This window comes from Plasmodium berghei (assembly GCF_900002375.2).
Source record: "Plasmodium berghei ANKA genome assembly, chromosome: 9".
NCBI classification, from domain to species: Eukaryota; Apicomplexa; class Aconoidasida; order Haemosporida; family Plasmodiidae; genus Plasmodium; species Plasmodium berghei.
The window spans coordinates 62,827-79,092 of NC_036167.2; the positions used below are offsets into that span (position 1 = coordinate 62,827).

At 22.9% G+C, this 16,266-nt stretch overlaps 2 protein-coding genes across 2 annotated transcripts; both read left to right on the forward strand.

The window, feature by feature from the left end:
• Positions 1-1,531: 1,531 nt before the first annotated feature.
• On the forward strand, positions 1,532-2,474 carry PBANKA_0902000 (dynein light chain, putative; the record flags this gene model as incomplete). The annotated part of the gene is made up of 4 exons (XM_034564589.1): positions 1,532-1,661; positions 1,800-1,869; positions 2,028-2,091; positions 2,430-2,474. The coding sequence occupies 4 exons, from the start codon at positions 1,532-1,534 to the stop codon at positions 2,472-2,474; spliced, it is 309 nt and encodes a 102-aa protein (XP_034421371.1).
• Positions 2,475-6,296: 3,822 nt separating this feature from the next.
• Positions 6,297-16,229, forward strand: PBANKA_0902100 (sporozoite and liver stage asparagine-rich protein; the record flags this gene model as incomplete). The annotated part of the gene is made up of 3 exons (XM_034564590.1): positions 6,297-15,457; positions 15,559-15,775; positions 15,912-16,229. The coding sequence occupies 3 exons, from the start codon at positions 6,297-6,299 to the stop codon at positions 16,227-16,229; spliced, it is 9,696 nt and encodes a 3,231-aa protein (XP_034421372.1).
• Between the last annotated feature and the right edge of the window lie 37 nt (positions 16,230-16,266).

Below are 16,266 nucleotides of genomic sequence, written 5' to 3' on the forward strand. Positions count from 1 at the left end.
TCATTCATTTGAATAATATATATTCACAAATTTAATAAATATATTTATAATACATATAATAAACCATTTTTACCACATATATAAAATTATATTTACAGTTATCACAAAAGAGTGGAGTCAACAATAAATAGGGCAATCATACGATTTAAGAACAAAATTGTACATAAATAAATTTTAATCTACAATAAAGAAAAAAATAGAAACATGGTTGTGAAAGTAAATTATCATCACCCTAAATACGAGGAATACCATAAAAAATTATATACATATATATACCTTATAAATCAACCATTAAATAAACGAAAGGATAAGTCTGCACTTTAGTGCAAAAATACTAAATAAATATGTTCCAAAAAATATCTCCCTTAAATATAGATCATTCTATATCTATATATAATAATATATGTAATGCATTATTCTAAACCCTTAAGAAAAAAGGAGTGTTTATTACTTGTTTATAACTTTTGAGCGTTGCATTGTTATTTTGTTGCGTATTTTCATAAAATGACATAGATTAATAAACCCTGCATAATATGTTTATAGACTTTTTTCATAATGCATTATTTACAAAATAAAGTGTATCCATCAATATTTGTATAATCGTATTGATATTAGCGGCAATTGCATATAAATCGCTATTTATTAATACATTCATACTTCCATGCCATAATGAAAGTTTACTTAATAGTCATCATAATTTTTTAAAAAGCAGGGCATTATATATTTCAATTAATTTTTAGTTTTCGAAAATATACTTTTTTTATGTATGTGAAGGTGCTAAGATATTTTATTTTTATTAATTTTGATGTTTAAGATTTTCTTCATATTCACATGAATATATATGTATAGAAAGAGAGAGAGACATACATACATTTGCGCACCATGCATATTTCCGTTCTTTTTCATTTTATTGCATATTTCTTTATAATTAAAAAAACATAAACATAAAAAGAAATATGCGCTTACAAAAGATTCACATATATTATTTTTTCTCTATGCATAAATAAAAATGTAATATTTTTAATATTTGATATAATTAATTTTTTTTAAGACACGTAAATTCTTCATCTTAATAATAAAATTTAATCGGATTTTGAGAATTTCTTTTCAATAGTACACAACAATATTGTAATATGTGTTTTATTTGATTACTTATTTTTGTATTATCAAAATTATTTTTTTCCAATTTGAGTAGAATATTAGGCATTAAAATAAATATATTATTTAATGCATAAAAATACGATAAAAAATTGGTACAACAGAGGAATATATTTAACTTATACATATTATACTTTCTATTGAATCTCAAAAAAATAGTACAAAGAAAGACACAAACAAAGCATATATATAAGTATAAAATGTAAATAATATATATGAATAAAAATACGAAAGTTCGGTTTCAATTTTATCTCATTCACTATTATATAAAATACTAAGGTATACATGTATATATATCTATACATACTCAAAATAAACACAAATAAGTGTTGAATTCTCTTAAGACTAATTAATATATTCGAACTACTCTAGAATGAAGTCAAAAATTATTAATTCTTTAATGACATTATTTAATAACAAATTGAAAGAAAATTTACTAAAATCAAGAAACAAGGAAGAAATTTCTAATATCGTATCGAATCTTATTAAAAATAATATAAAAGGTAAAAAAAATTATATATATATAATAACATTAAAAATATAATAACAATAAAATCATAATAGCCACATAGTTTTATGCTATAAAAGTCTTTCAAACAAAATTACATGTTGCTTGCTAATTTATAACATTAATAATTCAGGTATAACAGCAAATACATACAAAGTCGTCATTGAGATACTTCTTAACGAAAATAAAGGGCAAGGGATTAAGTGTGTACTATAATATATATTTATTTATCCAATATACTCAATTTTTATTTATTATATAATTTAAGCATGAAAAATGTAACCATTTTACAAGCAATATAAAAATATTAAGAAATTACTTTAAGAGATCATTTATATTTTCTTATGTCTTATCATTTCAGTGTTAATACAAGACTTTTTTATAATAATCAGTCTGATTTTTTTTTTAAAAAATTCATTGAGAATGTAATAATTCAAAAAAAAATAATTTAAATAAAATGAAAAATAGTGTTCCTCAAAAGTTCTTTTCATAAAAATAATAGCATATATGCTTACACAATTTATGGATTTACATAAACATATTTTATGCACTAAAAATTGTATATTATATTATATCTTATACCAAATATACATGTTCGTAACAAAACGACAAATTTTGTGCGAATATATGCCAAAGTGTAACATAACGAAACTATACATAAGTTTATTTTTTCAAGTTACAAGAAATTTTTATTTTTTAAAAATTAATAAATTTTCATTGAGGAACACATTTATATATGTTTTTTATTTCTAATGCTTTCCAGGAGACACATTATTGTTTTATAGTTGTTTATCTAATTCACGTATAAAGTAATATGAGAGAATAATAAAACTCCCTATTCTAATGTATACATTTGTTAGAAGGATGAACATTTGGGAAATCCCGTATAACACCCTATTCTATTTGTTTTTAAAGCACTAATTCATCAAAATTATTGGTCATTTTTGAGCATACGTATTTAAATTTGTGTAAATGTAGTAACACATGAAATTAATAAATTCCCCCAAATATGTTGCATATATAATATTTTTATTCTACACCTTTGAATATTCAACTTCAATATTTTAACATGCTTTAATTGATTTTATATTTTATATTTTACTCATTCAAATGTATATACATATACATACCTTCATGCACCCATATCAACTTCTATAATGGCGTATGTGCAATATCTACTAATTATAAACCATATATAATGTTTTACCATGTAAACGTGTAATTATTTATATATACACAAAAATTTTATTATAAACCTATTAAAAAAAACTATATCACTCTTTTAGCATAATTGTTATGATATGATGCAGGCAGGACTTATTCATGAAAATTTTTTCCTTCTTCACAATTTTGATTATTAAATTATATAAAAAATAAACAAAAGAAAAATTTCAACTACATGATTTGCAGAATAAAAAAATTATCTCATTCACTATTTTTATTTTTTTTTTAAAGAATATCACAAGGAATATATTCCGTTTGAATAAATCTGCTGATACAAATGGTGTAATTTAATTAATATAATAACAATGTCACATTGCCCATTTTAAACACAACAATTTTAAAAAATATATATTTACGGATTTATATAAATTTGGAAAATATCAAAAACATAAGAAAAAATAAATAAATTATGCACCATATTACATTCCTATTAAATAACATTTTTGTCTGCATAAAAAATAATTGCATGCTTAATAGAAATTAACATATTATATATAATAGCTTTTTTTGAAATTCAATACTTTTTATTTTTTTATTAATTCGTATGAAAAATTTTAAAATACCATTCATATACATATTATGTTTACACTATTTTCATGCATATATAAGGGGGCACAATGTTGTTTTTTTAAATAAAAGTATACACAATATGAACACTTGAAAAAAAAATATAATATATAACTTCAAAACAGAAAAAATAGGTAATATTGCAATTATAGTTCAAAAAATAATAGATTCCTGATCTTATTTTATATTATTTTATTCTGTAATAATTGTTCTTTTATATATGTATAGAAAATGATTATTATATAAATTAACTCCACAAAAAATTAATGAGAATTTCACGTTATAGGTCCTTTATTGAACTTTTTATTCATTTAAAATACATTTCATTCATGAATTTTTATCCATAATTATTTACATGGATGATATAAACATTTCCCACCACTTCATTCCATTACATAAATATATATCAATTATGCATACATGCATAGAATCATTTTCCCATTTAATGAATTGCATATACTTATAACTGAAAATATTAACACATTAAAAAATATTAAAAGGATAATGCCAATATAAAAATTCATGCAAAAATCGTTCAACAATAGTTAAATAAATTATGAACCCATGTAAATTATATTTTATAAAATTGTGTTTCTTTCTATGCATCTGTATAATTATGATATATGCATAAAGATTCGAAAACAAATTAATAAGAAGGAATGCATAAAAGACGAAAAAGGCATCATAAAAAATATACATGCATGTCTCTTTGCATGTGGCATTATTAAGTGGTAACATTTGTTTTTATAAAAAAGGAGCAAATAATAAAAACAACGGCATACAAAAAAGTAAATGCATATATATAGAAAGGGGAAAAAAAAGAAAAAATATAGATACATGCATAAAACCAAAGGTTATAAACATAAGAAAAGTAATTTTTTTTTGTGTTTAATGCAAAACTTATTTTTATATTTTATATTAACTTAAATATCTTCAATACCCTTTTTAAAAAAATTAAGTGGTCTCATTTTCACATGCATATAAAAAAACGTATTTTTGTTTTATTTTCGCTATATACTAGATTAAACCTAAATAAATTTTTAGTAAAGTCTTAATGCACCTATATAAAAATGTATATGAGCATTTTATTTCTTCTGTGATTATATATACATTCCCACAATTTTTTTTCTCTTTTTGGGAGTCAAAAACGGTATGCAAAGCTAAATAAGCATGTGCAATATGAAAATGACAATGCTCGATAAGAAAACATTAAATTCCATGAAATTGTCTTTACACAATTATTTATCCATAAATATTTATATATTTCATTATTAGCAATTACAGTTTCAATATATGTGTATCTTAAGTATTCTACAATATAACTTTTGTATGTATGCATGTATGTAAGAATATATATATATATATTCATATAGAAAAATACTCATTTTTTTAAGCAAAAAAAATGATATGGATATTCATTCAAAAAATATATATACATGCATATATTGACATGTATTCATTGTGAACAAATAAATCGTATGTTGTATATAATTAAAATAAATATCTCTATATATAGATATTTTTATCTTTAACAATCCCTTTTTTAATATTAATAAATATGAGTTCATCTTTTTGCACGCTACATTATACAATGAACTTTTCCTTTTTTTATTTTTTCAACATTTCCTTTTTCAATTTACACTTGTATAATATATTTATGCCATCATACTAATTTACATGCATATTATATATATATTCATAATATGCATACTTGTATTTATGAATATAAATATATACATATTCTGCTAAAAACATATAAATATTTATGATAACATGCCATATTTTAATTAAATATCAATAAAATAAATAATAGTTGTTAATATGTTTTGTTCTATTACACATCCTAGATATACAACTTTCATCAAGAAAAATATTAAAATAAATAATAATAAATAAATATAATTTTATAATATTTACAAAATAAATTTTACATTTTTTTTCTTTGATACCGCTTTTCTTATATATTGATTCACTTTTACCTATATTTAATACATTTACACCTCCACGTATGTTTTTATTTGATTTTTTTCTTTTTTTTCAATTAGTATATATTATACATATTATTACATGCTTTATATAGTAAGATTTTTAAATAACAATAAAAAATCATATTCTTATAATCATACGAAAATTAAACCCTTTATGATCCTAAGCAAATTAAGAATCTTCCCTTTACCTTTGAAAACCACAATTAAATAGAAGGCACCCCTAATAGACACGCATAAAAATAGAGAGAAAAATATATATAATATAAGAACAATCTCAAAATATATTTTATACATACTCAATTGCAAAAGAAAATATAAAGCCTACGTGGGCATGTACTATAGGAAGTAAATATATAAATATAATTTCTTAGAATATATTTATCTTTATATATATATATATATATATATATTGTTAAAAGATACATTAATATCTTCATTTAATGTGAATTGAAAAGTGCGTAGAAGGAATATAGAAATACATAAAATAAATAAAATAGCATTCCCCATAAATATAATTTTAACTAAAGTTCTCTATCGAATATAATATATACGTACATCTATAAATATATATATATATATATATATACAAAAGAACAAAACTAACGCATATACCTATGATTCAGGACGTATAAAACAACTCATCTATATAATATATTCATACAAATATGCATACATTCTTAGGCAAAATAATAGTAATACAATCTATGAGAGTCATTTAAATGCATCAAAAAAAATACAATGATTCTCGTTATCTCATATTTTTGTAATATACTCATATTTGTATGATATATCCCAATTTTATAGATTATATAATATATAAATTATTTTTTTGTATTTAAGAAAGAAAAAAAATGAGAAAAGGTAAGCCAAGGCACGTTCCTATGTTTTTGAGAAGCGAAAACAAAAAGATACTTTTTTCCTTTTTTTCATATTTTATGTCCAAAAATGATATACAATTTATTTTCGATCATTATGACATTGGTTTAATAGTTCTTACAAAAATACATAACATACGAAAAAGATATGAAGAAGATAAAAATAATTTACAACATGAAAATAATAAAAATGATTTAGAAGACACAGAATCAATAGATGAAAAAGTAAGAGCTTTTTTTTTAAACTATAAATTAAATTCGAATGAAGAAATATCTGACCATAAAAAAGAAAAACCTGAAAAAAATAAAAAAGGCAAAAAGGGTTCAGTAAACAAGGAAAAAAGCCATGAAACTAATGAAAAAAAGTTTACTACAAAAAACAATTATTCTATTATAACACGTTCAAAGATCGAAGAAATTGACTCTCTCAAGAATGATGAAAATGATAGTCCTAATAGTAATAATGATCATGAAGAAAATAAACTACAAAATGAAAACATCAAAAATACAGATAGCCATCATAATAATACAGATAATCATTCCAACGATACGTCTGTTATCCTCAAACAGACGAGATATAGTAACAATGCTGATAAATCACGATTAAAAGAGGTAAAGCAAGAATCATATGAAGCTATTAGTGAATCGGAAGAATCCAATGCACCAGATAAAAAAAACATTAATTTTTCAACTAAAGAAATTTGTAAAAATGTAAATAATAATGACACAATGAACATTGATAAAGAAAGAATCGATAAAAAAAATAATTTAAATGACCCCAATTTTGAAAATGCAGAGATGAAAAATAAAAGTAATATAAAAACGTGGATTAATGAAACAAAAATAGATGATAAAAATATTATTAATAAAAATACAGATGACAATACAATATTAAGTAAACACATGGAAAATAATAATACAGAACAAGAATACAAAAAATATCAAGAAGACATCTCTATGTTAATAGAAAATAATAAAAAAGAAACTTGTAAAAATAAACTAAATTCTGAAGAAAAAAATAATACAAATGAAGAAATGCAAAAAGAAAAAGAATTAGATGATATATTATTTCCTATACGAAAGAAAAATGAAACTTATAAAAAATTTAGTAAAAGAATTAATAAAACAAAAACTAATGAATTTATAAATTACCATGATGATCATTGCTTTTATATAACTGATTTATGTAGAAAAGGTACCATGCTGTCATTAAGAAAAAATGAGGTATTAAACAAAAAAAATGTTAAAAATGCTCATACTCACCACAAATTTATTAACTCATTTGGACTAAATAATTCTTTTCAAGTTATCGATGACGTTCAATCATTAAATAATATGTATATGAATTTGAAATTGATTGATGGGCAATTTAATGGTCAGATTAATGAAAACAATCTTAATGATCTCACAAATTTATTAAAATCGAAAAATAAGGCACCCTTTCATATCAATAATAGTACCAACAATAACATTAATAGTAATATCAATTCGTATATTTCATCTAATGATAATTTTAGCATACCATCATCGTATTTTATATATGATTATACCAATACCGACAAATTTGCGTATACATTAAATAACGTAGAAAACTTAGAACATATACATAATTATAAAAATGTTCATAGCAATTTTTATCCCACTAGCCAAGAGTACACTAGCAATAACAACATTAATAATAACACTTTTATAAGAAATTCATTTAATAATAAAAACAACGCCGTTAACTTTAATATTAATCAAAATATTGATAACTGTTCCAATAAAAATAAAACAGAGATAAAAGGTGAATTCAATTTTACCCCCACTTATTCCAGTAATTATCAATCAACAGTTACAACCTTGAAGAATAATAAAAAGACATATATAAAAACCGAAAAAACTAAAAATAATACTAAAAATAGAAATAGAATTAAAGCACAAACTGATGATAATATTATAAAACAACAAGACATTAAACAAAATAGCTATCATAATTTTTATATCAATCAAATCAAAAACGAACATATAACAAACACTATTAATGCCCAAGATAATATAAAAAATGTTAACTTCCATTCAAATAATATACCTCTGATAAAAAATATGTCCAACGATTGCCTATTCTATCAAAATGACACATTCGGAAACAACATTTGCAATAATAACTATAATAATGATATAAATGTTGCTATATCTTCTGCTACTAATGCTAGTATTTCGTCACCCACTTCTACTACTATTAACATTGATCAATGCTATAACCAGATATTTGAATCAAATGGAATAATTCATAGCAATCCCATAAGTAATAACGATTCAAATAATAATATGGTAGATTTAAACCACATAGATCATAAAACCAAGAATATAAATATGACTTGGGGGGATCATAATTCAAAAAATACTCACAATCATCCGAATTTAAATATACAAACAGAGATAAAAAGTATTAATAATGATTATTATCACACAAAAAACCCTGATATAAACGAAAATTCTAGTCTACACACTGACGAAGAAAATAACCTTGAGGATAATAACAATATGGAAGATGGTGCTTGTTTAAAAAAAGACATAAATAGAAAATTTTATTCAAATAATAGAACCATCGACAACAATAATAACAGTGATAATAACCCTGAAAATAGAAACTCAAACGAACACAATGATCCTTATGATGGTCAGAACAATTATTATCGCCAAAGTAATAACCATGATGACAACAATTACGACAAAAAACATTCCGCAACTTATATCAGAAGTAGTAATTATTCAAACGGAAATATATATGACGATATTAATTATGAAACCAAGGAAAGTGAAGATATTATTTCAAAAAATCAAATAAAAAATAATTGTTTTCGCGATAACAATAAATTTAACCCAACTGATTTTAAAGAAGTATCCCCTAAATCCACAAGCATTAATAATATCAATAGCAGCATGACATCTAATGATAGCTCCATAAATCAATATAATAATGCCAATTCCCGTTGCAACAACAGTGCTAGAAACAATAATGCAGATTTTAATCAGTTCAAACAAAATATTAATAGATATAATATTAGAGATTCCATTAAACTTAAAACTAATTCACAATTAAATGATTATTCTAGCAATTCCAACACAATCCTTTTAATGGATGAATGTGACTCAAAAAATGAATTTTTAAATCCTCATAGTAGTGATAATAATTATTTAAATGATAAAGATTTATTACATAGTAATAATGTAATTCGAAATTGTTCTTACAATAATGATAACAGATCCAATGTATTTAATGAATTGGTTAATAACATGTTATTTCAAAATGATTTTTATCCTCAATCTTCAAAAAATGTAGTAAAAAATTATAGCACTATATATGATTCTCAAGGAAATAGATTAGAAACAGTTTTTCCCAATGTACAAAATAATAATAAATATGTGCGCCAAAATAATATACACCAGACTAATGATACAACAAGAAATGGCATAGATCAATTTGACTGCATTCACAATAGTGATAATTACTATATCAATGATAACAACGTCAGCAATACTACCAGTATTAATGATAGCAAAAATGTCAATAGGGGAAACAATTTTGAAGATTTCAAAACGATAAAAAATGAAATAAAATATCCAGCTATAAACTCCGAAACATCGAATTATGCATATAACCCTCAAAATAATATAATGTATATACAAAACACCTCTGAGAAAGTTACCGAAGGAAATAACAATATTTATATCCAATATAATGCAACATATTCAATTAATAATGAAAAAATAAGCACAAATTATTTAACCAGAAATTCATTAACCAACAACCAGAACAAATTGGAAAATTGCTCAAAAAATAAAAATGATGTAAATGATAATAAAATAAATTCCATATATGACGAACAAAATCAAAAAAAGTGGGATAATATAAGTATACCAATTAAAAATAAACATGAAAATAATATTTATGAAATAAAAGAAAATGATATAAATTCTCAAGAAATCGAATTAAATGATAAAGCTAACGAACATTTTGAAAATACTGACAAAGAGGGAAATGCAAATAATTCTGATAATAATGCCAATCCTAATTTTGTTAACAACAATATAGAAAATAATGAGAATATAAATAATTCCATTGGAAAAGAAGAAAATAATATTTTCCAGGAAAACCTCCAACACTTAGACACAAAAAATGTTAAAAACAATGAAACTTATTTCTTACCAAGTAATGAAATGTGCCACGTTTCTCAAAAACAAAACAATAACATACATGTATATGACGAAAAAAATATAGAAGAAAATCAAACTGTTATATTTCAAAATAATTTACAGTATAATCAAACACAACCATGCTATCAACTAAAAAAAAAAGGTATTTATGATGATAAAAAAAATTTGAAGCCAATGCAAGATACCAATGATTTACAAAGAAACACCAACAACGTAATAGCTAACGATCCTTTGATTAAAAACAATCATGAAAATAAAAATGCCTCTTTTATAAACTCAAAACAGTCTGTGGTATTATCCAAAAATGATGAGATTGATAATTATAATTTTAAAAGTAATAATGAAAATAATAGTAAAACGAAAAATATTAATGAATTATCATTAAATAAAAATTATAAAAGCAGTATCAATAATTCCCAAAAGCATCAACGCGATCCAGAGATTAATTGTTATGATATAAATACAAAATACAAGGAAAATTTGAAAAAACAAAAAAATAGCATCGTTTCAACTGTTGACAAAAATGATTATTTTGACGTTGAAAATAATGGAATTCATGGAGAAGTAGATAATGATAGCTACAAGGGTGCAGAAATCGATAAGGAAAATAATCAAGAAATGAATAATAATTTTTGTAATAGAACAAAATATATCAAAGTAGAAACTATAACAGATTCAATTGACGATAAAAATAACAATTCTATATATTCTATTCGAAATAATACTAATAAAACCATATATGATATATATATGAATGACACTATGCAATTAAACGAAAACATAAATAATAATAAAAACCTAAACATTCAGAACAGTAGTAATGGTATAATAAGTAAGGAAAATAACGCAAATAATTTGGGAAATATTGATAATAATTTTACAAATTCAGAATATTCACAATTTCATACAAATAATAGCGTTAAAACACAGCATAATTCAGAGCTATCGCAGCGCGAAACGAATTATTTCTATACGAGCAAAATGATGCTTATAAAAGATAATATAAGCATAGATGCAAATGATAATATTATAAATTTACAAAACCTTAATTATATAAATGACCAAACAAATAATAATAAAAACAGAAAAATGGGTTCCTTAACCATGAAAATGCATAGCAACACATCTAGCTACATGTTTGACAATAAAACGAATAATAATAGTGAAGAACAAAAAAATAACGATATTAATTTTGGAAATGGAATGAAAAATTTTGACTTAAATCCTGTAAAAGATAAATATGATAATTTATACGCAAATTATTATGTTAATGATAATGATCACAGCAATAGCAATGACCAAAAAATAAAAAATCCCAACCCTGAAACCCAAGACACATTAAATCGAAGGAAAAAAAGCACCTTAAAAACAATTTCTATGGAGCAAATTCCATTTTACAATTCCGTGAATAATTTTGAAAATAACTACGAAAGTAATTCAAGCTGTTATAAATATACAAAAGGCATAAACAGAACCCCAATGTTAAATGAAAATATAAATAACGCACGCATAAACCAAGAAATTTATGATAACAATAGACAAAATATTGAAACTCCAAGATCTAAAAATTACCCTGTATTTAGCATGGGAATTCATAACAATAACGTAAATTCAGAAGTATTAGATGGAAATAGTCAAATACAATCAAAAAATGTCTTAACTAATAATTTATTTAAAATAAATAAAAAATACAATTCAAATAATATCGAAACAAATAACAATCTCATATATGACAATAATGAAAATGCTCAATATAATTATTTAAATGATTTACATACAAGTGGAAGGAATTATATTCATGAATCACATATGGATTTGCCATCAAATCAGACTCATCTTTTGTATTTAAATAATTTAAATGCAAAAAATATAGAGAACATATCTGAACGAAAAATTAGTATACCTAATGAATGCATCAATTTTAATTCCCTTAATCATATTTACAATGTACCCCAATTTGATAATCTACCAAATCATGTAAGCATCAATACAAGATATAATAATAATAATAATAATAATAATAGTAATATGTGTGATAACCCAATAAACGATACTAATAATAGCGTTGACCCAAACAACAACAATACATCTGCAATGTATAACACTGAAGGGCCTATTTCTAATGTTGATAATAATTATAATATGATAAATATGCCATTAGATAAAAGTTCCATTATAACAAACCATCATTATCCCATCAATACAAATGATAATAAAAATTGTACAATATACAATAATATTAAATATTCAAATAGAACATTTTGCAATTATAATAATATTAAAGGTCCCAATGACAACAATATTTATATTCCCAATAACAATATTAAATCATATAATGATAATATTATGCATAATTTGAGCAACAATGCAAAGGGTTACAATAACAGTAGTGTATACACTTATAGAAATAACAATATTGTTACTACTTATGGAAAAAATAATGAGCTTAACAAAGGTAGTAATAATTTATATAATTTTAACAATTATAAAAACTATATAAATAATGATTCGTCTAATTTAATAAATGTAAAGTATGAACACCCTGAAAAATATAGTTGTGAAAATAATTTATTAGATAATGTTGATAAATCAAATAAAAATAATATAAATAGGCAAATTGATAACGAAGAATTAAACAGTCTTATAACAGAAGTACACATGAAGCCCTTTGATAATTTTAAAACAACAGAGGAAAATAATATACGAAATAATATTAGTAATAAATTTATTAACAATAATAATAATGATCATTATCAAATGATGATAAGTAATATCAATTTATATAATACTTATAAATATTTATATAACAATAATAATAAATGTATATATAACGCAAACAATAATGATAAATCATCAAATAATATAAATATTTATAGTGATATCAATAATTTTCCTCAAAAAAAAATTAATACATATACACCCAATAATTTATTAACTTCACAAAGCAATAACGTATTTAATACACATGGTAACATGGATCAAGATCAAACAAATTCAATTATAGTATATAATAACATAAATGGAACTAAAAACAACTTAATAAGTCATATAAAAAATGAAATACCTTCAAGTGGTTGTGATACTAATCAAAGCAATAATGACAACATGAAAAACAAAAATGGCTTTAATTATTTATATAATGGTATTCCTTTTGATTATTTTAAGAATGATATGACTTTTATCTACAATAATAATATGAGAAATACTGGGAATACCATTGAAGGTACCAGCATTATCAATGATCATAATAAAAAATTTGAAAATCATGATGAACGAATGAAAGAAAATCGAAATAACAATATGTATGCCAATTTAAATAATTACCCCTCAAATAATACAATAATTTGTAAAGATCCGAAAAATTATTATATTAAAAATAATTTTGATATTTTAAATAACATAGAAAACTCAAATGATATAAAAGATGAAAATAGTATCAACAACAGCAATACCATAATAAATTCGTCTATAGACTTACAAAATAATAAAACAAAAAATAAAGACAGTTCTAATGACAATGTTAACAATTGCAACGAAAATAATAATACTGCTGATTTAAAATGTATCCATGAATTAAATAAATTTTATAATTCAAAAGAAACGAGTTATAAGAAAATTAATGATCGTATTAATGATACAATGAACATAAATATGACTAGCAATATGAATACTACTGAAACTTTAGGAAGTAATGCGGATGATACTTACAAAAGCATTAATAATATAAGTACTACTAGAAATAGAAATAATAATTTCAACATGATGAATGATAACCAATATATACAGTTACAAGACGTTGGTTATAAAATTTCGGACAATTATGATAATTCTGTAAATAAAGAAGACACCGAGCCTTGCCCCCCAAAACCAAGTAATTTAAGAAATAGTAATTTAATTGATTCTATGAACTTGATGTATTTAAATAAAGCTAATAAAAACATATACAATCATCCAAATTATAAAAATGGTATCGACGAATATTATTTCAATTCGAATATGAATATTTCATTACAATCAGAATTTAGTGATCCAAACAATATTATTCATAATAATTTAAAAAAAATAAAAACAAATAAACTATATAATCATTCATATCCATTTAGTTTCCCATACAATAGAAATCCTAATTATAGCAATAATAATATTAACGAAATAAGCCAAATAAATGAGGGAAAAAATAGAGACATATCAAATAATTACTACATACCACCATATATGAACCCAAATGATCAAGCACCAGATTTTAAAGACAATTATTTGAATACGTGCAAAAATAATATTGATATCGACAATATAAATTATTATAAGGCGCAGCAATATTACACAAATAATAAGTTTCTTAATGTGAATTATGACAAAAGTATATATACGAATGAACCAAATAAGTATTCTAAAAATTACCCTAATGAAGTAAAATATAATGAAGGCTTTCGAGAAAATATAGATGGTACTTATAATTATAATTTGGGTATGCAAAATGAACATCATAATCCAAATTATCCATTACATATTTTAAATAATAACAATCTATACAATAATTATGTTTATTTAAACATGCTAAATAATGCATATAATACAAACAACAACAATCTTAAATTACGCAACTTAGAAGAAAATAACAAACTAATCCTATATAATAATAAAAAAGACAGTTACACAAATTTCAACAATCTAAACCATAATATTAACAATAATAATGATTTATTTCAACTAAAAATTATGGACCCTAATGAAAATATAATTATGAACCCCCTTAATAATATTCAAATTCCAATTAAAAATTACTATAATCTCCAACTCTTATTAAACTATTTACGAGGAAGACAAGTTCAACAATCTTTTAATCACAGCGCTTCAAATACAAATAACAATTTACGAAGCGACGCCAAAAGAAATTATTCCATATCTTCAGTAGGGTTTAGTAATCGAAGCAAAAGGTAATTTTTTCCTCAAAAGGGCCATAAATATATATCTTCACAAATATAATCAAACTTAGAACTGCACAAATTTTTATTTTTCTCTATTTTTTCTGACTTAGGTGGACAATTTGCCCCTCGTACATATGCTGTAATAGTGCCTTGTGCCGATTCAAATTGACATGCAATTTTAAGTTTTTGCAATTCAATCATTCCAATTATAGTTTCAACATACCCTATGCTATATATAATTGCTACAAAAATCTTATGAACTTTTATAATTATTTTACATCAACACTTTGCCCTCAACAAACCTATTTGTCGAAGCATTCTACTCAAGTATGTTATATTTATGCATGCCATACTAACATTTGTTGTTTCCATATGAATGCATCATTTACAATAATATATTTTACATATAAATATTATGAAATTGTATTAATGTAAATTCTTTCCTTCAAAAATACCATGTTAGGAGCACGAAACCATATTCAACGTTTATTGGCATTTGCTAAACACGGAAAAATATAAATATATACAAAACATAATATTGTTTTTAGATAATAATTTATACACAAGAGCAGCATGGCTATTAAAAAAAGGATATAATATGGATGATTTTGAAGTTCAAAAGGCAGAAAGAAAATTAATAAAACTAATGCTTTTAGTATTTAAATTTACTTATGATCATAAAAATGACAATTCGAAATATGAACATATAAAGGCTTTTCTATATCCATTAAGGAGCTCCCATATAAATTTTGAAATAATGAATCGATTCTTATTTTATTAAACTGTTTTTGTACATATTATTTCCCCATCTTCATAAG